The sequence below is a fragment of the Coturnix japonica genome, chromosome 9 (genome assembly GCF_054131305.1).
Source record: "Coturnix japonica strain WE chromosome 9, WE-NBRP24, whole genome shotgun sequence".
Classification (NCBI taxonomy): Eukaryota; Metazoa; Chordata; class Aves; order Galliformes; family Phasianidae; genus Coturnix; species Coturnix japonica.
Genome location: NC_140671.1, coordinates 30,323,274 through 30,349,539, shown reverse-complemented (window position 1 = coordinate 30,349,539; position 26,266 = coordinate 30,323,274). Strand labels below are relative to the sequence as shown.

At 44.6% G+C, this 26,266-nt stretch overlaps 2 protein-coding genes across 5 annotated transcripts in view; one reads left to right on the top strand and one right to left on the bottom strand.

Annotated features, from left to right (window-relative positions):
- The window catches only part of PRDM16 (PR/SET domain 16), a 289,107-nt gene extending 274,453 nt beyond the window's left edge, over positions 1–14,654 (bottom strand). For all 4 annotated transcript variants that reach the window (XM_085509165.1, XM_085509169.1, XM_085509166.1 and 1 more), the window contains exon 1: positions 14,521–14,654. The gene's annotated coding sequence lies outside the window, so the exon portion shown is untranslated. The remainder of the gene's footprint in view (positions 1–14,520) is intronic.
- A 197-nt stretch (positions 14,655–14,851) lies between these two features.
- Positions 14,852–25,870, top strand: TTC34 (tetratricopeptide repeat domain 34). The gene is made up of 7 exons (XM_032448743.2): positions 14,852–16,383; positions 16,974–17,199; positions 18,161–18,353; positions 19,299–19,465; positions 21,014–21,284; positions 21,540–21,754; positions 24,861–25,870. The coding sequence occupies exons 1-7, from the start codon at positions 14,852–14,854 to the stop codon at positions 25,380–25,382; spliced, it is 3,126 nt and encodes a 1,041-aa protein (XP_032304634.2). The 3' UTR covers positions 25,383–25,870.
- Positions 25,871–26,266: the final 396 nt, after the last annotated feature.

The window sequence follows — 26,266 nt, the reverse complement described above, 5'->3', positions numbered from 1 at the left end:
AGGCCTGTCTCTTTCCCTTAATCCCTCTCTAAGGAAGCTCACATGGTCCCAATTACAGCCACACCGGCCCCTTTTATTCCCCTCCTCGTCTCTTTCTGCCAGTTTCATTTTTTGAAAGTTTGCATTATTAACTCCATGCTTGCGAGTTCCTGTCTGTCACGGGGGCCTAGAGATGTTATCACTGGTTGCCGATGTATAAGGTTACCATGAAAGCATTTTATGGATTACATTTTGCAAAAAGGCGATAGAGGGCATGATAGCTAGCACAGTGGCGAGCTTTATAGGAGTTTATATCTGCAATAAATGAGAGGCCAAGGAAGTGTTTATCTTGGACTTAAGTGTATACCTGCTTAGCTATCTGAAGGCAGAGACAATAACAGCTAAGAGGGGATCGCTGCCATTCACTGCAGGGCTCTCACAGAGGTGCCTGTGCGATGGGAGGCAGGCAGAGCCACGGCCAGCAAACCCGGCCGGGAATGTGTTTAACATTATGGAGTTAATGAGGTTATGTGAAGGCAAAGATAGCACTCGTTGGTTCCCAAGGTGGCTCCTGATCCCAAGGCAAAGCCAAGCCCATTAATGCCGGAGCTCAAACAATTTATTAAAAATAGACAATTCTCTTTCTCTTCCTTTTTTTTCTATTTTTTTTCCTATTTCCTTCTCATAACTTGCCTAGTCGCAGGCAATAGCTTCTGTGTTCCTCCGGTGCCATGATTTATTGCTTGCTTATATAGTTTCTGGTTCAAAGCTAGCGCATAAATCAATCATGGTGGTTGCTCTCCTGAATACATTCATTTGAACTCCTGCTGGAGCCCTGAGAAGCGCAGCTCAGCACCCCACAGCCACCTCCCTCCTCCCCATCCCCAGCAAAGCTCACTGAGCATGAGCACACACATCCCCACACTTCACCTCCTCTCTCAAGCAGGGCAGCAGCAGTGCAGGATAAACCTCCTCCTGCACTGGCATTACAGATGCGTGCAGCACTGGAGCCACAGATCTGCCCACTCCTCATTCCAAGTGGATGGCTGTTGAATTCTGGCCTTTCTGTAACTAATTATGGGAGCATAGAGACCACCTGGGTTATCCAAATTGCCAAAAAAAAACCAAAACCAAACACCCACAAGAATTATATTTGCTCATGTTGACTCCCTTTGGAGAGTGAATTTGTATCTCGGTGTTATGTACCCATCTTCACCATCTATCCAGCCCCAGGGGCAGGAAGGACAGGCTCCTTTTCCACCTGCTGAGCCAAGCTCAGCTCCAGCCCGGGATGCTGCCTGCACTGAGGCTGCTCAGTGGCCATATGAAATCCCTGTGCTCCTCATCCATCTCACCTCCCACCATCAGGGTATCACAGGGTATTTCCCATGGGCCTGGGAGGGGTGAGCACTGCAGGCAGCTCTACAGGCAGGACTTTAGTAATAAAAAACCCAATCAGAATGAATGCACCGAAACCAGAAATGTAGAAATTCCTGAAGAAAATGTTTGGAAAAAAAAAAGCCATCAATTCTGTCAGCCAAAACATCTTTCCTGTCATTTCAAAGCATTTCAGGTTCTGAACATTTTTAAATACATTCAATTCAGTAGTTTCAAAGCAACGAGTAACTCAAGCTACAAAGAAAAAAGACTTGTTCTTTTTCAAATATCAAAATAACGTATTTTGACAAACTCAAAGCATTTTTCCAAAACACAATCCGAGTCAAGAATGTCAAAAATCATCCCGCAAGGAAAACTGGCATTTTAGAGACGAAATAATATCTTACACATCTGGACATTGAATTCTTGGCCAACGTTAACTCCTGAGCTGTGCTCTATTTCACTGTGGTTCCACCTGTAGAACTGCAGCAGACCCGCAGTGAGGTCCTGTAGCAGCACTGCAGTTATTTCTTCACACTGCAGCCTCCTGAATGTTTCACATGTGAGCTGAGAAGTAAAACCTCATGGCGTAACATCACACATCCTATGGCATAGCAAGAAGAGGTCATTATTTCCCTTTGCCCGAGATATTTATGAGGACCTAAAGAATGATTAACTGAGGAGGATGGTGGAAATGAATCCTTCTAAACAGTGAAGCTTTGGATTCTCCAACCAAACGAATGGCTTTTATTCCAGATTTATGATCTTTTCACAGCCTGGCGATGATGAGTAATGACCTATCTTCACACTATTAAAGAATTTATTATGACTATTTATCACTAAAGTAACACAACAAGATTTGAAGAGGCACAAAATAATGCTAGGAGAGCAGCCAACATTGTCTTAGCTGTGAACTTTCCCAGATGCCATAAGGCTGAAGAGGGGTAGCACAGGAGGGTGTCTGCTTCTGAGCACATGCCCTGAACGGAAAGAATTAAAGGAGAGTGTGCAGCTGGGTGGGAGAGAGCCCAGAGCCCCAAGAGGTAAGAACGTAAGGGAAAACCCCCAAGGGGAAGAGGGAGAACAAATTCACGTTTGCATGCACAACTCTTTGTCTCTCTTTTTGCAGGATCTGAGGGATGCTCTCCAAGGATGTCCAAACAGTCACACGGGATTCTTCACAGCATTCAATTCATACCATTAATTTGAATTCTCCAGTTTTCATTTGTAAAACTCCATCAGAATTACAGCTGCCTTTGATGCTTTTCAGGCCCCTGAAGCAGCCTGAACCCAGCAGAGAAGGATAAAAACCCACAGCACTTCTGCCCCTCCATCAGCTTCAAGCTAAGCACCGAAATTCTACTTGACTTCCGTGCCAGTTACCAGCAATTCTCATAGAGGAATTTCAAAATTGAGCTGAATGCTGAAAATACTGCTCCTGAAAGTCACACGGGCCAGCAGAGTAATTCATCTCTCTGCAAGAGACTACAGCCACGCAAGCTGCCCAAGCTCCCATTGCAGTTGTTATGCACTGGAGCAGCTCTTCCCAGGGAAGTGGGAGCAAGAGTGGATTTCCTCCAGTCTCAACACATAAGAGAGATCAGACCTTCCCACTTTTGAAGCAGGCTGTCAGTAAATGTCATATTTTATTTTGCTTCCGAAAGACAAACATGGCAACACATACTTTGTTAGCAGGCCAAAAGAATTATAAGTGTATTTTGCTGAAAGCAGTGTTGATTTCGATTTAGCCTAGCACTTCTTGTAAAACTGAATTACTCTGAATTCACTCTAAACTGCTCTGACATTGGCATCTTTATAACATGAGCGCCGCTCGCTATAGTAAGAGTTCAATTGATGCTCGGGGGAAGGCAGCTCCTCTTGACAGCACAGAAATGACAACTCAGGCCAGGACACAAGAGCCAGCAGAGCAAATGAGAAGAGAGAATTCATAGAGGAGCGTGGCTTCTGGATAGCTGCAGCTGATCCCCTGCCAGGTGACTCACAGGGACAAGGAGCAGAACCCACGTGGGTCCCTGAAGTCTCATCCAGTCTCCAGCCAACAGACCCCAGAACTGAAGCAGGCCATTGAGCTTCACACTTCTGCTCCCATGCCACAAGAAATTGGTACTAACTGTCAACACGTGTAGAACTCAAAGGCAGTGGGCACTGCCGAAGCGATCAGAGCAACTGAAATGTAATTTAATGGGGTTTAGATCTGGCCTAACCTTTCTGAGGCAGTGGCTCCTCTCTTTCCACAAGGTATTTTTGTTCCATAATTCAAGGAGTTCCAGGAAACTCCACAGGGTCAAACCCAGGTCTGCGCCAGATGCTGCTCTCAGGCTCAGTCTTGGGCATCCTTGGTCACAGCTCAGCCCCTCACACAGAGCCGCTGTGCTGAGCTCTGATACTTTCTCATTTCTTTAGGGAAATGTGCCACATTACCAGGCAGAGCCTGACTGCGGCAGCTGGTTGTGCTGTAACCATGTAGGTGGATGAGGGGAGTCACTAATACCACGGTGATGGTTTCTGTGCTCTCAGAACTGGATCTCAGACCCCATGTGCCAATGCCAGGCTCCGAGTTCCCAAAGCCCATCTGTAGCAATCATTAAATAAACTCTTAACAGTGTCTTCTGCAGCTTTTAATAGACTGGAGTACTTACACTGTCAGCTTTTAGTGGGCAAGATGTAATTTTCCAATAAACACCACCTCTTCCAAAAAGCAGCACTTTCTGAACTTTTTCCAGAATCCAAAGGTTTTGGCTGCAGCTGCAGCAATGGGAATCAAATTATAAAAACAAAATCCCTCCTTTCACTCCATGCTTTCAAATGTTTTTCCAGGGCTGAAATGAGAGGCGTGCTTACTATTTGTTTCTGCTTCTGTTGGCTTTTAAAAGCACAAGAGGGTAAAGGAGCTGGATGGCTGTAACTTTCACAGCTTGCTTATGTACACAGTGCCATAACCTTTGTGTCTTGCTGTGAGCAGCTGCACTGCAATTGTATTAGTCTGACTGACTGTAAACTGTGTGGTAATATGTAAAACATATTGTGAGTGATGATGACTAATTGGAGAACATCTTGCGAGACACTCTAAACGTGTGTAAAATGTCATCCAGCTGTAAGCTGCATTCTGTCGTGGACTGGCTGTATTACTTACCAGAGCTTCAGGGGCTCAGCAGCAACTTCAGAGGGAGAAGATGAATGGCACAAGACAAAGCATCCCATGTTTCAGCCTCTTCCACTTTCAGTAACTGATGGCTGAAACTAAGGTACCAAGATCTGGTAACGGGGTGCTGGTTTACTTGCAGAGATTCAGAGCATCCTGACTAGAGGACCCTGATTGCCAGTGGGAAAGTCAAACAAGTCAGCTGTGCTCCAAAAATCTCTATAAAATGCTAGTTGTATTCTGAACTCTTGTCCCTATTTCTAGTGCTCTCATGAAGGGACTGAGCACTACTAGCTTCTTCTCTTAAATACCACTAGGCAGTGTATTTTGGAAGCAAAGATCTTACCCTTATTTCTAAGGGATGGACGTGACTGACCCAGGAAAGGTATAGCAGTCTTAAATAGGGCATGGTTTATGCAAGCAGAGCTGTCTTGTTAGCTAACATTCCTTGCCTATGGGATATGCAGATGGCAGTTTCAGTGCAGTACAATCATGACGGTGGTACAGTAGATAAAATATAACAGATAATTACCATTAGACTCTTGCAACTTTTGTCTAGAGGAGCCCCTAAACTTACAGCAATGGAAGCTGGAAGTTCTCATTAAAACAGAGTGATTTATGTGTAGAGGAGACTCCTCGAGACTGTGCAGCAACGTCTCCAGACAGTTACACTGCAGATGCCCTGTGCCTTCGCAGCATAACATGCATTTAAAAACCTTCAGCAGCAGACCCTCAACAATGTCTCTCATTGTTCCCTTTGGCTCACACTGGACCAAAACAATAGGTTGGTTGTAGTCCCAATAAGCTGGAACATATCTGCTATCTGGTGCGCGGGCAACAGTGAGGTTAGCTAAGGGTAAAAATAATTCTGTCCTCCTTGGTGCTGAAAACCCTTTCATTTGTACTGATATTCAAGGGCCTAATTTAAACAGGGACCATCTCTTTCTGAACACATCTGACTGGCAGTGCAGGGTAGAATTACAGCTGTATGGTCTAGCTTGTCCATCACGCATTTAAACACTATCGAGACGATGCCAATAAACCTCACTACAACCGCTGCTCCCTGGGGATCAGAACTGGCTGCCCTGCAGGCCCAGGAGCTGGGAGATGCCTCCAAGCAGAGCAAGGTGCCCCACAGCAGCCGTGGGCACGGGGTGCAGCGCTGGCAGAGCTCGGTGTGCGCGGCCGCCTGCGCTGACCCGGCGGTCACCTCACACCGGTGCTCCAACAGAGCCGTTTTGTTCCGCCCGCGGTGGAGGGCGTCCAAACAGCGAACGTTCAGTGAGGGCAGGAAGAGCGTTTGAAGCAAATTCTTGCAGAAATAAATGTGAATTTACTTAACTTACCATGTCTCCTGCTTTTCCCCTCGGCCCCCCTTTTCCTTCCTACTGCTGTTCCTCAATAGCATCCCTCTACTTTCCAAGTCATCCTTCACACTCACCGCTGTGTACCTCTCTCCCTTTTGCCACCCACTGCCTATTTCTTTATTTTCTTTTTCTAATTTCTTTCCCCTCCCTCCACCTCAGCACAGACTTCTTTCCAGGTGAGAATATTTTACTCGGTGATTCCAGTTAAAAAAAACATTGTAAAAGAACCAGCTCCTGCTGCTTTTCGCTCCTCAGAACACACTCGCGTAAGCCCATGGAGCAAAGGGCTGGGGCACCAGCAGCAGCAGACCTGCATGGAAATATTTGTTTCCCTTGTTCTTGCCTCTAAATGGATCTGAGGTTTGAGGGCTTTGTCAACCACTCGGATTTTGTTGAGTGTTTCTGCATTTTGCATGTTGGTATTTACACACTAACTAACCTGCCATATTGTGGCCAAAAGCTTGAACACTAGAAATGCACAAATTCAAAATCCAAAGTTTAAAACAATAACTTTCAACCATAATCCTGCATTTTGAAGCTATCATTACTATGGGGCTTAGTCCTGCTCCAAGGGCTTGGGATAAAACAGAAAAGGTCAGGTGAAGGAAGCACCACGGCCATTGAGCTGAACACAGCTATGTGCTCTGGGAAGGACGAGCAGCACAAATCCTGGACATCTCCTCTCTGGAGCATTTGCTTGCAACCTGCCAACACGCTCCCAGGACTGAGGATTGCACTGTGTGGCAGCAGACACCAGGTGCTTCTGGTACCCACAGCATGGGAAGTGTTAAATCCTCTCCTGCTCTTCTGCAAGGCAGCAAAGTTCAGAATAATATCCAGGTTGCCATTAAATAGGTTACATTAATGCTTGGTATTAAATTTTAATGTAGTGATTATACAGGAGAAACACTGTACTTCAGATTAGGAAGGCACTAAAGAGTTTGCAAAACATCTTTACTCTGAAAGAAGCATTTATCAGGTAGTTCATAGGATGTTGCTTACTTGTCAGAGCACTCAGGCAGGATGTTCAGAGCAGGAGAAGTCTCCCATTAATATGAACAACAGATTCAGCAACTTCTTCTCTTTCCTTTTGTTCATCTCCCCAAACTGGGCTGGATTCGTGCTTCCAAACCTAAAACAGCCACTAAATACAGGGCCTGGTCAGCCCATCTTCCCAGGGCAGTGCCTCAGGAAATAACAGAACCCATTGAGCAGGGATTCCCTTTAACTAAACCCATCAGTGCAGACACTGACTAAAAATAAATAAACTAAAAACCTCAACAACTTCTTCTGGCAAATCCTCTGCAAACCCAGCACAAGGCAGGGTTCAGTTGAGTCCCAGAGTCACAGCTCACTCGCCTCCAAGGGGATTTCATGGTGTCCAGCTTTCCAGACAACCTGGAACGCCTTGGATTTTCCAAAGGAGGAGCTGATACGGCCGTGCTGGGACAGCACTGGAACTTCTGACCCCCAGGCCCAGGTTCTCCAACAGCAGGAGGAAACAAAGAAGCTACTGTTTGCTGGGAACGAGAGGAAAGAAAAATAATTTTGGCTGGACCAACATTTTCCAGCGAAAACCCTTTCAGTCAGAAAATTCTCAAGTAAATCTACTGATGGGAGAACACAGGTATCTTGTCCTGTGCTCCAAATGGTCCCACAACAGCTAACCAGGAGGTGTTACCTGGGAAGGTCCTTCCCTTGCATGCATCAGCAGCAGAACAGCTGGTAAGAAGCTCTGCTCAGGTCAAGCTGGTTACAAAAGCATTTTCCAGAAGTATTCAGTAGAAGCAGAAGAGAAGCTTCCAATACGGTGCTATTATGCAACATTAAGAACTAAATATGAAACTGGAACGACACAGATGCTTCATGTGACAGAATCACAGACATCTCTGCATGGCCTCAAAACCCTTTTTGTTTCACTGAAAGGTTTCATTGCCTTTTTCTTTATTTTCAAACAAAAGATGAAGATTCAAACAGATTTCCTGAGGTGACAAGTGCAAGCTCTGTGTTAGCTTCCCTGCATACAAAGGCGTTCAAAAAAGCTGACAATCACGATTACTGTTAGCTGCCAACAGCAGCCCTGCTGCCTTAACTTCTTGTTTCCTTCAGGTGCACCTTGAAGATATAGCAAACAACCACAGAGCCAGCAGAGAGCCCGAATAAGCTAGTGTCCCTGGACTTTCATTAGCAGAAAAGCCACAATTAATTTCCTTAGGAAAAAAAGGAAATTGAAGGGTTGGTTTTAATCTTGTCCTGGGCTGAGTGAATCCAAGAGTCGGCGCAAATGGGATCCCCGTAAATCTAACAGCAGCCACAGTGAAACATTATCCTGTGCCTTTTTAAGGAAGTACTTAGTGTAAGAAGTAGCAGAAATGGTTAGTGGAAACAGACCCTTGCCTCGGCGCTGCAGCCATCGCTTGATGCTGTGACCCGACCAGATGTGTCCGTTCAGAGGCAGCACAGGGCCAGATAAGAACCCTGGCCATGGAATTAATCAGTTCCCGTTCTCTTAACCCTTCACATGCCTGTGCAGGACCTCACGATTTCTGGGGCACTTGGTATTGAAAAAAAATAGTCCAAGGCTCACCTGCCCACTGCAGACCTATTGAGAGAGCAGAAGACCAGCCAGCCCAGGGACAGTGAATAAGTGCATCTGCAAAGCACCCATAGGAACTCAGAGCCCCAGCCCTGCTCAGACGGCTGCTGGCAGCCCCTGCCCAGGCCCACGTCCTTGGACATGCTTTATCTCCCATAGACAGACAGGGGAAGTCTGACCCTGCAGGAGGTGATTTAAATGGCTTGGGAGTGAATGACACAAAGGGATAACCCTGAATGGGGGAAGCAGGAAGAGAAGCTTGGAAGGGCCGGAGAGGAGAAATGCAAAGAGGAAGGTCTTACCTGGCAGGAAAACTACTGCACTCCTCCTGCCCACCTGTGCCTGAACAACAGCATTTCAAGCTTCTTCATGTTGTGTTTTGTATTTAATTTTCCAGTGAACACACTCTTTTATCATCCAGAACCGTGAAAGTAAATTAAGAAGAAATGGTTTTCTTTCAATTAGACTCACAGTTGCTTTGAGTAACTGCCTATAATTCTATTTAATGAAAAAATAAAATCATTATTCCAGTTCTCCCTGTGCCCTATGACAAGCACACAGACGGGCCCCATTAGCAAGCACTGTAGATTTACTTAATTAGAAAAATATTTTGTTTTCACCAATTCACAAAGAGAGAAAGAAAGAGAGAGGGAGAGAAAAGAAGCAGAAAGGATAAAAAAAAAAAGAAACCTCCGGGCACAATATTAATCTAACCTGTTACCTGGTGCTTAATAACTTATAAACTAAAGGCATCTATCAATCTATAATTTAGCGTTCCCTTTGATCTGCTCCAGCATTTGGTTGCAGCCTGCTCAGCAGGCCCACCAAAGGGCCAGGTTATCTCTACCAGCTCCATCTATTTTATCTCCAGCCCTAAGAGGTGCTGTCAGACAATGAGATTCTCTTATGCAGCTTCCACTGGACTGCTGGTAAAAGGCAGAATGTCCAGCGGGGATCCATCACCATCGCTGCCTTTTGGCATCAGGTGTCAAGAGTTTTCCTGCTATTTATGAGTTACTTGAAACAATGCACTTTCATTTTATCTGCATCTTGCTTTTTTTATGATGATTATTATTCTGCTGTAGCATGAATGCCTCCAAGAAGAGGAAGTTTCAATTAGGATGCTGAAACCCTAAGCTGTAGTTTTATGGCTTTAAATTAACATATAGAGATTTGCTCCAGGTACCGTAACAAAGTCAACATCCAGCCCTGCTATTTGATTACACGAGCTGATAAAGAATTTATGGAACATAGCACAGGAAGCTCTCTGCTTACTGGCTGCCATTCCGCAGGGCAGTGCTGCTCATGGGGAAGCGGCAGAGATGTGATGCACCAGGGCTGAACCAGCTGTTGCCTATGGGCTGAGCATTGCCCTGAATTGCCACCCAGAGCCACAGACACAGCAATCAGCTCCACAGAGGTCACTGAACTTCCTCACTCCCATACGGCAACTCAGAGCCCAGCTGAGCTGGGAGCTCTGCCCATCGTTATAACCTACCCCGAATTCTGAAGGGCCAGTGATGTGCCAGCAAACAAATTCCAAAGTCCAATATATATATATATATATGGTTGGAGGTGCCCACCTGCTCCCTTTTGAGTGCAAAGGACTTTGCAAGCAGCCGCCTGCGGATAATTCTGCAGCTCACAAGGCAGCAGCTCCCTCCTTTTGTGCCGGCCCCAGCAAGACGCTTAAAATAAGAAAGTCAAGGTTTCTGGAGGACAACTTTTGTCCTTACAAATAGTGCATTGGTACCCTCTGCTGGTACAGCTTTGTCATGGCAGAAGGATGGGCATCTCATTGCCAGTAATAAGAACAGCATCACGGCTGCAACACCCTTTGAGTTTAACTTCACCCAAGCAGATATTTCTCTACTCAACGTAGCAGTGAGAACCCCTCGGTTCCCGTGGAAGGAAGGCCGGCCGTGCAGTGATTTTGTCAGCCTGCACATCTCCCTACAGCCATCACATTCTGCATCCACATCACAGAACCTGTCTGCCTTCAGCCCTCAGCTCCCCCCCTCCTGCACCGCGCTCCACAGCACCCAAACCACCTCCTGCAGATGTTTATCTAACCCATTTCCCAAATCTCTGATGACAGACATTCCACAACCTCCTTAGATGATGTCTCCCCGTGTTATGACAAAATTTCTATTGCCTTTCATCAAATGATTGATTCTTGACCAGACAAGAAGTGCTCTTGGCAGACTAATGGGGACTAATTCCCAGACTGACATTTTAACCATTGTACAAGCAACACAGAGAGCCTCATTTGGGTATTTACCCATCGAGGATTTCGGCGCACGCACAGAAACCCAAACCTCACACCCAGGGCTGCTGCCAGACAGTCTCCAGCTCCAGCCCTAAGCACCACGTAAAGCAACATGGCAGAGAGGAGCAACTGCTGCACTAAGTGCATGGAGCCGCTGCCCCATGAGCAGGGTGCAGACAGCTGAGCACAGCGGGCACCCACAGCTGTGTGTCCGTGAGCTGCCTGCAGTGGGAGCGCGGCCGCCCGCCTCCATTAATCTCACTCTTGCTCATGTATCAAAGTGCAGCGCGTTTTCTTGTAGAAATGATTAAGCTGCTAATTAAGTTGTTTATAACTTGTTTCCCTGGTTGCTAATGATAATTAACATGCAAATTAGCTGAGGGAAGAGAGGCACAGGGGTCCTCATTTCATTACCAAGTTAATTACTGTTTGCATACTTAAACGTAACAGTTATAAATGGTGGCATTTAATGTAATGGCCAAGATGATAATTATACCAACGACATTTTGAAAAGTCATTTCACTGTGTGTTATTTTTCTGGGTGATTAATGTTTCCATGCCTGGTTGATGAACTTAGTTCAAACCAATATGATTTAGAAACTTAGTGCAGCCAAATAACTTATCCCTTAACAATGTGTTTTATCCCCATTTGCTTGTCAAGTAGGGAAGGAACAAGAGGAAACAAAAGCAGTTGGTTTCAGTACTAACAGAGGAGGAAAAGTAGGCTGGTTACCATTGTCTGCATAATTCGAGTTGGCAGGACATCAACCACGATGCTGCAACAATCTCCTTTATTTTATACCTCAGTGCTTGTTATTCTTCATGTTCTGTCAGTGCTGGGAGATCTCTGTGGAGATGCAGCCCATTGTACTCGTCAGGCCAGCACCATCCTCATCCTGAGCTGCTACATCCCAAACAAACACAGCAAACAATACAACACAGAAGCAAGACCTGATGATGGCCGTCCTGCACCAGCCATTTGTTCAGGTGTGCCCCAGTTTGTCCCAGCAGCTTCCTCACTGTACACAAGGTGCTGAGTGAGCTCTCAAGCCTGGCCAGGCTGGCTAAATGCTAGGTCAGAAGAGATGGAAAACATAGTACATCAAAATATTTTGCTATTTAGATGTTAGCCTTGCTCTCCAATTATATGTGGTGCAGCTGACATTGATCTCAGCAGTCTCCATCTAGAAAATCTTGTACTTGCAAAGTTGGGCTGCTATTGAAACAGCTCAGCGCAGGATATTTCAGATAGAAACTATTAGATTTATGCAACTGAGCTGCTGAATCCCACAGTTAAATTGCAGAAAATAACCGAGAGCAAAGCATGTGTGTGGTGACCTTTGGGGTTTTGTGCTGTTACTGCTTTAATCTCTAGAATATAAACAAAAGGCTTATTGCTTTCTCTAATGGAGTGACAATTCTGGTTTTATAATCTCGTTCAAGTGCATCTTAATCCTGCTCTTCATCAGGGAGCCCTGCAGCACTGTTGTTCTTGTTGGGGGAAACAGATGAAAATAGTGCAGTGCAGAAGGGTATCGTGCTGGCTGGCTGAGTGCAGGAAGGTACGCAGGCACAGAGATTACAGGATGCCTATTGTATTCAAACATACATAGTTATGCACTGCAAAGCTGAGGGAAGGTTTAAGATCATCACCTCTCTAAGGCCTCACTGAGAAGCTTGAGGAAAGCGCTGCATTTTACAGAATCCATTGAGATTCACAGCAACTGGGCTGGACCATAAAGACTAAAACTTCTCCTGAGACCCACACCACTTTTCACCCATGTTTTTCAAAGTTCTTTACAACCACTGATTTAATCTCCTTATAGCTTTCCCAGGATGTGTTCTATTTCTGTGATTAGCCAGGACTGAAAGGTCTGACCTATCGGCAGGCTATCATAGCATCAAAGGCAACCTACAGCAGACTGAGAACTTGAACATCCTAAAAGAAAAGTTTGGGGGATGTTTTTATACCAGACAGTGTAAGGAAGCAGATCTGTCAATAGCAAAGTTTAGAACAGCAGATTTCAAACAGAGACCTTAAGACAAAGGAACAGCAGCAGCTGCTGTTGTGGGGATACAATGCCAGGAGTGCAGATTTCCTCCACGAGAGAATATCCCAACTTTGTTTGACAACAGTTACCAGCAGACTAATGCTCCTGGCAGACTGCGGGTGTGGAACTAAATATGCACAGGGATGAAATTTCATCAGGTGGCTTAACAGCTTAGTACATCAGCAGAGAGCTTCTTGACTTCAGTGCTGTGGGCATTCAGTTGCCCAGCCTGTATAATTTAGTACAAGTCATCTTCATTCTCTACCCTACACTTACTTACACCAGGCCAAATGAGAGCAGAATTTGCTGCCTGCTCTCCAAGCAACATATCAAGAGAGAAGAGTGCTATTCAAGAATGTTACTGGAGAAAATCAACCACGTTTTTCCCTTCTTTTAAGCAGTTAATGCCTCACCCCATCACACTCCTCCTATCAAAGATGGTTCATTTTCTAAGCAGCATCTCATGTATTTCTGGTTTCTCACCTGCAGTCCCAGCTGACTGATTTAAAAGCCCTCAGGGGAAGGCTCATTACATGCACTGCAGGCACTGAGAACCCTTAAAAGTACAAGATTTCTCAGCCAGCTCCCCTTGAAAAGAGTCACTGCAATGTGTCAGCGCATCTCCTGCCTTGCAAAGCCACTTGTGGTGCCTTTAATCCCTTCCCACTCAGCTCCCTTTAAAAATTAATCACCACTCAGAGACATTATGAGGAGCTATTGTATTGTACTTAATATTTAATGACAGTGTAGCAAACTCAATATTTAATGAATGTTTAGATAAACACGTCCGTGCTTTTTTTCCTTCTTCTCTTGCCTTTTTTTTTTCATGATCCTAGAAACAGAGCTTACCATATCTGCCCCATAGGACAGGCAGCAAATTGGCTGCTGAATTGTGAAAACCATGAGGAGCCAGGATCTCTAAGCTCCATTGCTGCCTGTACCGAGGGGTTTCACAGCAGCACCCACACACAGCACTCAGACATCATGCCAGGCCACAGCCCTTCCCACCAGGGAAGCCCATCAGCTTTGAGCTCATACAGATGCTGTTGCTCTCGTCCCTCTGGGGGCTGAAGGAAGGAAGCTGACTTCACTGGAGCTTAAGTTTGCTGTATAACACTAATCTGGCTGCATTCATACCCTGAGTAAAGAAAACCACCTCCTCACATTGCTGACACCTCTCTGGTCGATACCAGCATCCCTCCACACACATCCTTAACTAAACAGGGGCTCATAAGGAAACAGTGAACAGAGGATACAGCATCCTCCACGTTCTCTGCATGCACGCAAAGTCAAATGGCAGTGAGGATTTGTGCAGCCTGGCACAGCTCCCAGCACAGCCCATGGGGCTGCAGAGCCGCACACGTCCCATCAGCCCCGCTCCTTTCAATGGGATTTCTATTTCAGAACTGCTTCTTGTTATGCCCTGCAGTCTTTCTAGGCAATATCACCAGAGGCCTGATGTGACAGCAACGCTAAATTATATCTCGATAGCTAATTAAAGTAATTAAAGTGAAAGTAATCAAATCAAAGTAACGGCCAAACTCTTAATAAAATGTCAAAAAATCTCCATTCATCACAAAGGGGTTTTTTTTCCCCCATGTGAATGAGGCTGATGTCCCAGGCAGCCCGTCCCATCCCGCCCCACTGTGTCGTGTTTGCTGTCTCCAGGCAACGCCTGCCCGCTGCCCGCCCCATCCGACACATCACCGCCGTCCTACCTCGCCTTGGAGCCACGCTGCCAGGTACTGCTGGGGGGCAGAGGGTGGGTGAGACCCCCAGGACCCGCGAGGAGCCCTGCCCTGCTCTCGGCCTCATCCTTCTGCCCACTCGTGGTGCGGACTGTTAACTTTTGTTGTGTGTTTCTTCCCATGGCTTTGCTCCCCAATAGTCCAGCTCATCACAGGGTTTTGACTCGTGTCTGTCCATAGGGGAGATGCATGCCCCAAGTGCAGATAAATTGAGCTCGGCAGCCCCTCATGCTGATTTCTGTTTTACAGGCTGTTGTAGGTGCTCAAGTGACGCTCATTGGTGAAGATACAGGTGCTGGCAATGTCACCGCAGGGGCTCGCCGTGCTGCTGTGCAGAGAAGGGGACCAGCACCTCGCCCAGCAGGAGCTGCCCACAGCCACAGCTTTCTACGTGGCCGCCTTCAGCTGCAGTGCCCCCACAGCCCTACAGAAAGTGAACTCGTTGGAGAACGGGCTCTGGGAGAGAGTGATTGCCACCCTGGAGATGTGGTGCAGGGGTAAGAGCCAGATTCCCAAGATCCAGAGCAGGAACGTGGCCATTGCATCGCTCAGAGTGGAAATAGCCGCTGTCTTTCTCTCCACCCTAAGTCCTGACAACGTGCTGTCCTCAATATATAAACTGGAGGCCCTGCTCAGGAGGGGATGCTCAGAGGAGGTGGTGAGCAAATGCAACGTTCTGCTCAAGGCTCACCCAGAATATTCAGTAGAACTGCTGCTGCTGAGGGCGTTGGCATGGGTGCTGTCAGGGACGCAGATAAGGAAGGGAGTTGCAGACTACATCCAAGTGTTTGTGAGGCATCAGGCTGAGGCGGTGGCCTATGTGTGTACCAGGCAAAAAGAACACCTGCCACAGATCATCCAGGCCTTCTCTAATTTTCTCTCAACGTATCAGAAAGAAAGTCCAGATGGCAGTTCCTTGGACCACTGGCTGGGTAATTGCTACGCCTTCTTGTCTGCAGTGGCACCAGGTGACGTCTGGGTTTGCAGAGCGCAGGCAGCTTACCTCTTCAAGAAAAGCAAATTTGAGGAGTGCGTGGCAGTTTGTAGCAAGGCCCTGAAGGGACTGTCAGTAGATAACAGCCTCAGAGATGAGAAAATGCTGGGTCTGCTCTTGGAACGGGCTGCCGCGTATTTCTTCTTGGGTGGCCGGATGCAGGAAATGATGCAGGATTTAGCAGAAGCCTTTGCAGCAACTCCTGACCTGGCAATGAAGCACTTTGAAGAGCTTTTCTCACCACCTGACACTGAGAGGATAGAAGAACAGGCTAGAACTGTCCTGGAAGTGAAGTTTGCAGCATACAGGGAGGCTGTGCGTGCTCGGACTGAACTCAGAAGCAATCGTTGTAGTGAACTGCTCCCTTCTGTAATCCAAACAGTCCTTTTCCTCCTGCGTATCTCCCCGGGGTCCAAACGTGAGCTCAGTGTCCGGCTGGCAGACTGCCATCTCCTGCATGGACACATCGGAGCTGCCTTGGAAATCTGTGACCAGCTCCTGGCAGCAGAGCAGAAAACTTATCACAATACTCTCCTGGCACTGCGAGGATTCTGTGCCCTCCATTCTCATGATCATCAACAAGCCCTGCAGGACTTTCAAAAGGTCATTGAGCACGATTCCCCACATCCTAACAGCTGTATTAAAGCCTTATGTGGGCGTGGGCTTATCCGGATTTCTGGTGGTAGCCATTACTTGACAGCCCTGGATTACATCACAGCTTGCCAGTTAAAGCTAGAAGAAACCATCTTCACCATCAAGGCCTATGTGCCATGGAACCAAAGAGGATTGCTGCTAAAGGTTCTGCAGGAAGAGGGACAGAAGATGCTCCAGAAGAAGAGGTACCAGGAGGCAGTTCAGCCTGCGGACAGAAAAACAAACACAGCTGAGCTTGGGTAGCAGGGAGTGTATTTTGTATACATTACCCAGCCAGTTCTCAGGGCTATAACTGAAGCACGGCAGAACGTGCTAGCTCACTCAGTATTGCTATGGTAGATCAGGACATAAACACAAGCCCTCTCAGACACGGGTCACTGCTCCAGGACCCCATTAACACTGTTCTTTTGACTCCATGCAAATTTTAACACATTGTTCTTCAATGGAAACAACACTTTTTTCCCCCCCGCTGTCATTGTTACGTTTTCTTTTCCCATTGTGGTGTCAGGTATGAATCACGTGTTGTTAACCTTTCTTTAGATCCACAGCTGCATAGGAACATGCTTTCATAAAGGACAGTTATGATAGAATTAAGTGACAGAGATTTCTGTGGCGCTAGATATGGTCAAATGTATCATCCATTTGATACTGGCCTGTATCTCAGCTTCCAGGTGAGATGGAGGCATTCTGTTATTGTTAGTAGCATTTTACCTGAAAGTTGTCTTTTTCCTTTCTTTTTTTTTCCTTTTTTCTTTTCTTCTTTTTTTCCACTCAGAGATGCCCTCGGTGTTTACCAGCTGGCTTCTCTCTTGATGGAACTGGACTCTTCTGATGAAGCATCACGGATCCTTTGTGCCGATGCTCTGTACCAGATGGGCTGGGTAGAAGAAGCTCACAAGCTGCTCTCATTAGCACTCTCCAAAAATCCACAGAGATCTCCCATCCTGGCTCGACTCGCACTTCTGCAATTAAAGAAAGGTTTCATGTATGATGGCAATCAGGTAGGGAGCACCTAAGAGAACAAGGAACTGATCAATGATGTTATGGTGAATGTAGCTAGCAAGTTGTTTTTGAAACCATGGATGAGATTCCCACAGGTTGTTTCTCCAGTCAAGGATCACTAAGTTGAACTACCAGGTCTCACCATCAGAGGGAACTATTGCATTTTTTAAAATCCCATATAAACTTTCAGCCACAACATCCTCAGGTTTTGTTGCCACCGATTCCTGTGAAAAAAATACACTAAATAAAATAGAACATGCTGCTTTTGAATAAACTATGAATGACTGACATGACTTTACTAGAGCCAGTAACTGGAAACTGGATTCCTATCTGCAGCTTTTGGCTGCAACTTCTACATGGAATACATGTCACCAAAAATTTCTCTTTAAGATGTTTCTGTTCCACCTGCTTGTCAGATGTGTCTGCTGCATCAGGATAATTTTGCTTTTGTCTTTCTGGCTTCTCTAGCTCAGATTTCAATGCTGAGTACCTGCTAAGCACACTTACTTTCCTGCAGGAAGCATCTTTTGATTCTTTTCCTTAAGAAATGTAGTAAAAACTGCTCGGTGATTTTCAATGCAGTGAATGGAGGCAAAGACATCATAAGTCAGGCAGGACTCCTTTCCAGGAGCAATCATCCTATGGTTCAGCTGTATTTATAACAAGTTAAGGGGCAGACTGAAAGAGCTGATTCTGCTCAAAGTAACCAAGGCAAGATTAGTGTATCCACTAAAATGACTGCCACAGCTACAGAGGTGATAAGAAAAGATAAGAGGTGATTATTTTTCCCCAGCATGCTTTTACTCTATGGCCAGCTGAGGGGTCAGGTAGAAGAGATTCACAGTCTTTGGGTGGACCATGGTTGGCACAGCAGTAAAACATGAGAAGCATTGGGAAAGAGCACACTTCATTTACCTTCCCATGCCAATCTCTCCTATCTTATTCTCTCACGTTGTTAAGCTGCTAAAGAAAGTGATCAGAATTGGGGATACCTCCTGCCTCCTGCCAATCATGGACATTTTCAAGGATGAAGACAGGAAGCTGATGCAAACTCACTGCCGTTCCAAAGCGCTGAGCATCCTGAAGAACAAACAGGAAGATGCTGACATAAAAGAGGCCATTGCCTATCTTTCTTTTGCCATCATTGCTTCAGGTAAGATTGTAAAGATATAATCTCACATGGATCGTTATCCTGGCTTTTCCTCAAGAGAGACATTAGGCTAATATGGAAATGCTTCTGGCACATCCCAAGCAATACCATATTTGTATGGAAATCTGCCTTTCACCCAGAGAAAATGTTATGACAGTAGCACTGAGAAGAAGAGAGAGTGGTTTATGAAAATGGAAAACTGTTAATTGCTTGGATATGGTTCCATTTCACAGCCCTTACATTCCAGCTTATCAACCCCCCACCTGCTAGAACAGATGCTTGTTAAGAAATAGACATTGTCTTTATGGGAGCCAATTGATAGGGCTCCAGACTGATAATAACTTTTGGTACAGAAGTTTTGGAGCATATCAGGAGGGAGAAAAAGCCTCATTACTGTAAATTAATTGCTAGGGGCCTGTCTGCAGGCTCGTCTCTGCAGGCAGCTGTGCAAGATGCTGCAATGCCCAATGAAAAAATATTTGCAGCGGCACTGATAATTTATCATCCAGTATTGGGATGACACAGTTATTGATTGCAACTCTAGGCAAATTAAGATCCTGATCAAAACTGCCTTGAAAGGAAGGGGTGTATGGATGGGGGAAGGATTTATGCTCTGCACACAGTGGATGAATGGACCATAATCTTCACTGTTGACTGTGTTTTTTATTTGGGCAGCACATATTTTAAAGCAAAGAAATTTAGTACCATAAATTCCAATGCATATTAAGTGTGGCAGTCAATTAGACAGTCCCATCTGGGTTGCTGTCTTAGCCAAAACAACTTGTACTTTCCACAACATGGAAATCTACCACCTCGTTTTCACTTAGCCAGTTTGAAGCCCTTTGGTGGAGCTCAGTCATCTGCACACAGTGGGATTTTACTGTGCCCTGTTTATATCAGTCGACTTGAGATCTTTAAAGTAAGCATGACTGCATTTCTCTCTTCCAGGTGGCTATGCTGAAGATTGCCTCCTCATCAGGGCTCAATGTTATGGGCACCTCGGTCAGAAGAAAACTGCTATTTTTGATTTTAATGCTGTCTTAAAGGAGGACCCTGGCAATGTGCATGCTCTCAGTGGGCGAGGATTAATTTACCTTGCTCTAAAGCAGCAAAAGGTATCTCTATTAATTTGCTGGTGAATTTTCTGGTAGTGTAACATTAACATTAGCATAAGATAGCCAGGCTTTGCCATGGACTCATTGAAAGGAAGAGTTTCTCGAAGTATTTGCTCAGTAATGGCTCTGGTTTGGGCTATTTGTATAAGCAGTCCACTTGACATAACTGAGTTGCTTTCCCAGATCTAGAGAGAAGGAGACTGAATCTCAGTCGTACCATATTCACCATCACTACAATACGTTGATCTGCAATGCTGCCTGTATCTGAGCTCACATTTTCATGTCATGGTGTTGTGTTAGATGAGATGCAGCATCTCGAGCTGATGTGACTGGGTTGAACTACACACTCCAAATTTTAGGTTGGCAGCCGTTCTGTGAAGCGTGAGATAATTTGTGACCATTAAGGTTCATCACAGCCAAGTGCGAACCAATGGGCAAAACTCATCTTTGCATAAAATGGTCTAAAAAGCACATTTACATTGCTCACTGCTGCAGGGAAAGTCTGAGACAGTGTTGTCACTGTGTAAAACGATGAATTTTCATTGCTGCTTGGAACTGTCTGGCTGCAAAAACAGCTGCTGTCTGGACTTCAGCACCATCATCAATCTTCATTCCCCAGGCACAAGCTGGATGTAAAGTCTGGAGGATGCAATGATGCCAGATCTGATTCTCATTGCCAGAGTGGAACAATTAACAGTTCTGTTCTTAGAACTTGTGCACTAAGTATCATTGATGTATCTGTATTCACCCAAAGACAGAGGGAAATGGAGGGAGAGAAATGTGCCCTCCCTTATCCAATCAATGCCCACCTTTGAAGGGTATTTTGAAAGTCAATGCTCTTTTTTAATCTTTGATAAAGTTTTGATAAATAAATTATGATTATCAATTGTCCGTTAAGTATAATACAGTCCATCTTAAAAGTCCTCTGTACAATGCTAACACTGGCCTTTTACCTGCCAGTTTGCTTTTGGGGATAGCAGAAATTTGCAGTAATGAACAGGTTTTACTGGTTGTTTTGCATGCTTAGTCATTGATGAAAAATGGAAGGCGTTTGATTCTTTGGTTTATAGACTGAATCTGACAGTTCTAATTAGATGCCATTTCAGTTTCAGGGAAGAAACAATTAAAAAGACCATAAAATTATCCTGAAAAGTTCTCTTCAGTTGATCATAACTGTTCAGGCAATATTTTTCTAATGAACAGAGGGAAAGAGATTAAAAAAGATTAGATCCAACCTAGGAGAAGAATAAACTCCTTACTGTGAATTTAGTTCCTCTCTTCTTCTATCTGGTGAGAGGAAGCTTGCACTCTTGTTGAAATCTATAAGACAGGAAGAATCTCTCCTGGCTGGAATTCCACTTCATGTCTTGGAATCAGTCATTCAAAGCTTTGTGTTCTTCTACCAGCTTTGCAAGTAGAAAAGTCACAGCACAGGAATAAGAAAGAGTTTCTAAGAGTGTGCAGCTGAGAACTGGAAATGTTAGAAAACAATACATGTCAATATGTAGGCATTGATACCAGTCCATTTTTGGTCTCATTTCTGCATAGGAGGCAGTGCAAGATTTGACCTTGGCACTGAAGGCAGAGGCAGGAATGGTCATCCCAGCAATCCTCTCTTTAAAGCACGAAGCCCAAGAGCTGGTCGCTCAGTGGCTCCTTCAGCACAGCAGGACTGTGTTAGCTGAGCTCGTTGCTACCAAAGACTTTTCAAAGGAAGAAAGAACCCTCCGAGACCTTCTTGTGATTGCAGGAGCATTAATAAAACTTTGCAAGGAAGGACAGTACCACATCTTCTATACGGATGTTTTGATTGCAAATGGTAAGTACTGATTCTTTTACCCAGCTAATCATAGAAGTGAGCAAATGATTAGTAAATTCATAGAAAGTAAATGTTACATAGCAAAAATACAAAATGTCTGTCATCGTTTTCAAGAGAAGCTTGTGGAAGCTTTGGGGGAGGATATGCAGTAATTAATACCCTTAGGTATGAGCTGTGGACAGCCTGCTTTAGTAAGGTTTGTTGCTTTCTCCACGTGGAGTGAGTTATATAGCTTGTACTGGTGTTTACCTACAGGAAGGTATGAAGAGGCCCTTGTTCACCTCCAGGAGGTGTTTGGCCATTCCCTCGCTGATGAACTTGCTAGTGCAAGACTGGCTGTGTTGCAGCTGAAGAAGAGGAACGTGCCAGCGGCAGCTCAATCATTCAGCATCCTGGCTAAGAAAGATGAAAGGGAGCTGGAGTTTCTCCTGAACTTTGTTGATGCTAAACAACAGCAGCATCTCTCCCAGGTACAATCCTTTTTTGATGGATTTGAGGGGAAAATAAATGGGAAGAAAAATCAGGCTGTGGAGATGTTCATTGTGTTGTCCTCAAAGGAAGCATTGAGGAAGACATCATCATCATCAGAAGAATGGGAAATAAAGTGGGTTCTTCCTCCATCCTTCACTTCAGCCAATCTGAGATTAGAGAGTTTGGATTCCATTTCTTTCATTGCTTCAGTCTCTAATAATTCATCACTACCACTTCTTGCCATGTGGGGAATTTACTGTTGGTCTCTCTAGCATACAACCTGTTTGTTCCCACTGTTAAAATGCAGGGGATGTGAGGAGGAGCTAGAGATTTAACGAGATCATTGCTACTATTATACTCTGAGTGAGTTGTGTGGTGCTCAGAGCTGGCTTCTGGGGAAAGGGAATTCATGTTTTGTTCATTTTCCTTCTAAAATGAAACGCAAGGTTCTGATTCAATCACATATAATGCTTCAAACCTTGTTATTCTTTCATGCAATCTTTAGGATTTTACATGTACTCACGTTTTTCTAAAATGACTACTCTTTGAGGTTGGAAAGATTTGGTATTGGTTTTGTTAGCTACAGCTGTTTAACATAACAGTAACAAATTGTTCCAGCCCCCCTGAGTATGTATTTTACACTGTTTTTTTTTAAGTTTCTCTCCCAAATTGCATTCAGCCCTGAGAAAGCATCTCCGATAACAAGACAGGACAAGGTCGGATTGATGGTGAGGAGCTTTAACATTCACTCATGCATCTGCAATTCTGATTACCCAGAAGCTCTGTGTTCTGAGAATCAGTTTGCTTCCTTTTATTCAATTTGTAGATTGAGTGTGCCCTGGTGAGAAGCTATATTGTTATGTTTTCTCCCAGGTTATAAAACAAACAACATGCTGATATACTAAATGCATCTAGAGAGGAGTGCTTTGTATGTATTTTAGCAAAACAGCAGGAGGATATAAGTAAACAAGTATTAATTTACCAGTCCCTGGATATAGCCCATTACAGAGAAAAGAGCTCCTGTCTCCTGAATAATGTAGAAAGTTCAGTCTTCTGGGGAAGAGTTTGGAGATTTTAGAGCCAATTTACAATCTTTCACTACATAAAGTTGATAAAGGTACAATCAATGTGTCTATGAAGGCCCTAAGGAGGAATCTATAAATGAAGATAAGTTTTATAGCTAAATTTCCCTTGCTGCCACATCACTCTTACTGTATAGAAGTCTCACAGCTGAGTCCATCCGTGCTGCTTTCTGAACCAGTGCAGGAGGGATTGCTGTGCTACCAATATGAAATAAATGAATTCTTGTAGTTTCAACTGATGGCACAGATTAGTGAGTCCTTTACAAGGGGAGAGGCACTTTATTTCTGCCTCTTTCTTTCAGTAATGGAACAAAGGATGGAACAGAACCCCTTACTGGTGCTTATTTATCACGAAAGATTTCTCTGCCCCCTTTTGAGGATGGAGATGGCTGGGTTGATTTCAAGATTGGAACTCAGTGCCCGTGGTGGAAGGAGACTGAAATGAGGAGTTCAGGGGTTTACCCAGTGTGCCATAGTCTGTCTCTAGTGGAGCGTTGCATGGGGATTAAAGGTATTCCAGAAATAAATCACCGCTATCCTGGAGTCTGCTCTGGAAAGCTAGAAATAACTCAACATGAGCTGCACAGGAAAGGGTGGAGCAAGGAAAGCTTCTTGATGTACTATTTATTTTTTTTTCATGAAAAACAAAGTAATAACATTCTTCCATTATTTATAGTGCAAGGGGTCCCATGCTAAGGAATCTGTAAACAACTGGAGAAGCCACAAGGGAATAGGAATCTGAAAGGTTTGTTAGACTGCAAAAGGTCAGAGGAAGGGAGTTTGCTTGCTGCTGGTGTAGCTTCAGCCCTTCAGTTTCCTATGTCAGAAGTTACATGTGTGGCTGATGGCCAGCTCCTTGCCCAGGGATGTCCTGAACTCCTACAGCATTTTCCATCATTTTGTAGCAAAACTGAGTTCTTCCTAAACTGTTTGTGATGGCTGGATGATTTCCCATCACTGTTTTCAGACGTGGTTCTCAGATTTGATCTGCAACATTGATCTATTTCATCCAGAACCTGTTTTCCTAACCTGCATTAAACATCAAGCAGTTCAATCTAAGCAGCCAAACATAGAGCCAAGGCACACAGACTGGAAGAAGACCTGCTCCATGTCTTGTGTAGCTTTTAGAGACTGCTCAAGCATTGCTGCTGAAGCACTGGCTGAGCTAACTGAGTTTTCAGTAGCTACAAGCGTCCCAAATGTGTGACATCCCATGGAATCAGGCTGATGAAAACATTTATCCTGTGCTTTGTATCTCAGTTTGTTTGGCTCAGTCTTCTGTACGACCTAAGCTGCTGGTAGCAGCCTTGTTTATAACTTAAATACTCACTCTGCTGCAGCATGTTAAAAGCTTTGTTTATTACCAATAAGGAGAGATAATGAGACATCCATTTGAGGCAAATAGGTCTAATGGAGTTTTCTTTATTGACCTTTATAAGACTAAAAATTATGTGGCTCTCAGCCTTCTCTATTTTCATGTTGTTTTTCTCTTAAGATAAGGGCAGATAGTTCACTAATGGAGATCAGCACAGCCACCAGTTGGTTTGTTTCCCGTAGCTTTGGGATACTTAACAGAAGAAACCAATCTTCACTAATTAACTCATGCAAATGTCTGTGGTGGTAACACAATCAACCAGAACACACCATTTCCCACAGTCACCTGTTAGAAAAGATGGCAGCAATGTGCTCTCATGAACAGAATGCTCTGTAGTTTCAGTTAGATCCAATCTGTTTTCGGTTCACATAGCGGTTTTTAAGGACGTAAACAACTTCAGAAGAAATGTTCTGAGCAAGTTTAGCATCACATGCAGAAACAAGGGATCTGGTTCAGTAACCCTTGAGATAACAGCAAGCGCCCATGGGCTGATTGGTTTTTATATCTGCCAATTGTACATTCTCCAACTAGACGCAATTTCAACAGCTGAAAACATTTCTTTGGTTACTGTATGTGTGGCCAGGCTGGACTAGTTAATTTACTTCCTCACTGCTGCCCTTCTAATATCAACTAACTTTATGTCCATAGGTAGCAGCCCAGGAAGGAAATGTTCTGATTAAAGGGCATCACTATAAGAAGGCTGTTGGTTTCTTTACCCTGGCTATCTTGACAAGCAAAGATAACCCAAGATACCTCCGACAGAGGGCTGCTTGCTTTATGCACCTGAAAAAATATGACAAAGCTTTAAAAGATATGGAGAAAGTGATCGAGAAGCATGGCTGTAACAGTCTGAGAACACGAGTTCAGGACCACTGCTCAAAGGGACACCTGCTATTGTCAGTGTCAGAGGAAGAAGCAGCAGTCAAACAGTACATTGAAGCACTGCAATTGGATGAATCCACGGCATTGTGCAGCATCATGAATGGCTCTGGTAGTGAAAGCGTAGCAAAAACTTTTCATAAGATTGCACAGTGTAATTTTGAAATGCAGCATTATGAAGAGGCCTGGAAAATCACAGATTATGGCCTTAAAATTGATCAAAATAATCCTGACCTTAAGAAGCTGAAAACAAGACTCAAGCGAGAGGCATCCGGCTGTAGCATCCATTAACGTATCTGTGGGGATCTTCCAGTGACTGATTGTTTTCTTGTTTGCTTGTGAAGCTGCAAGAATAAGGGAAGGACAAGATGCTCGTTGACCACCGTACGCATTGGACCACAGCACTGAATGTAGCACAGCAAGACCAGAAGTAAATAATATCAGGGTGAAACAAAACTGACCAACAGAGCTAACAAGAATGAGGCAAACGGCATTAATCAATATCCTTTACAATCATTGTGGAAGAAAGTAAGCTCCCCTTTGTGAGGGATATCTGGCTAAACTGAATAATTAATTGCATACTACATTGGTTGCAACCACAGCGAAGGAAAATATTCAGATTGCTTGCAGTTCATGAAATAACAACGTATTTCCTTGCTATTTGTTTGATTAGCTTTAATGCACACTGTTCAGCTTAATAGTTTTATCTCGTGGGCCAAAAAGGTCACTCGAAAGTAACATCTGGAATGTGTTCATGAGTTTGTGAAGTATCCTGTGTTACACCACCCAGCTACCCCACTCCTGAATGGAGGGAAGTGCCATTTTGTGATGGAACTGCAATAATCAGCAGCAATATAACGGAGTGGGGCGGTACAAACGCAAAGCAGAGAGTTCTGTCCTGGGCAACATAAGTAAAATGAAGGATGAGATCCAACAGAGATGAAACATCCGACCTAGTGATGAATGCTCTGATTTCTGAAGGACAGAGGCAGCTATACTACAGGTAAGAATGGGTTTCTTTCTCTTTCAAAGTCTAGAAAAGTTACTCTGATTCTAATCCCGGTGACACTGATGAGCACTTCTTGCTCCTAATTGGCATCAAAATGCTATAGGAAAGTTTCTTTCTAAGCTTGAAATCCAAAAGAGCAGACAGCAGTGGACCACTGGATTAACAG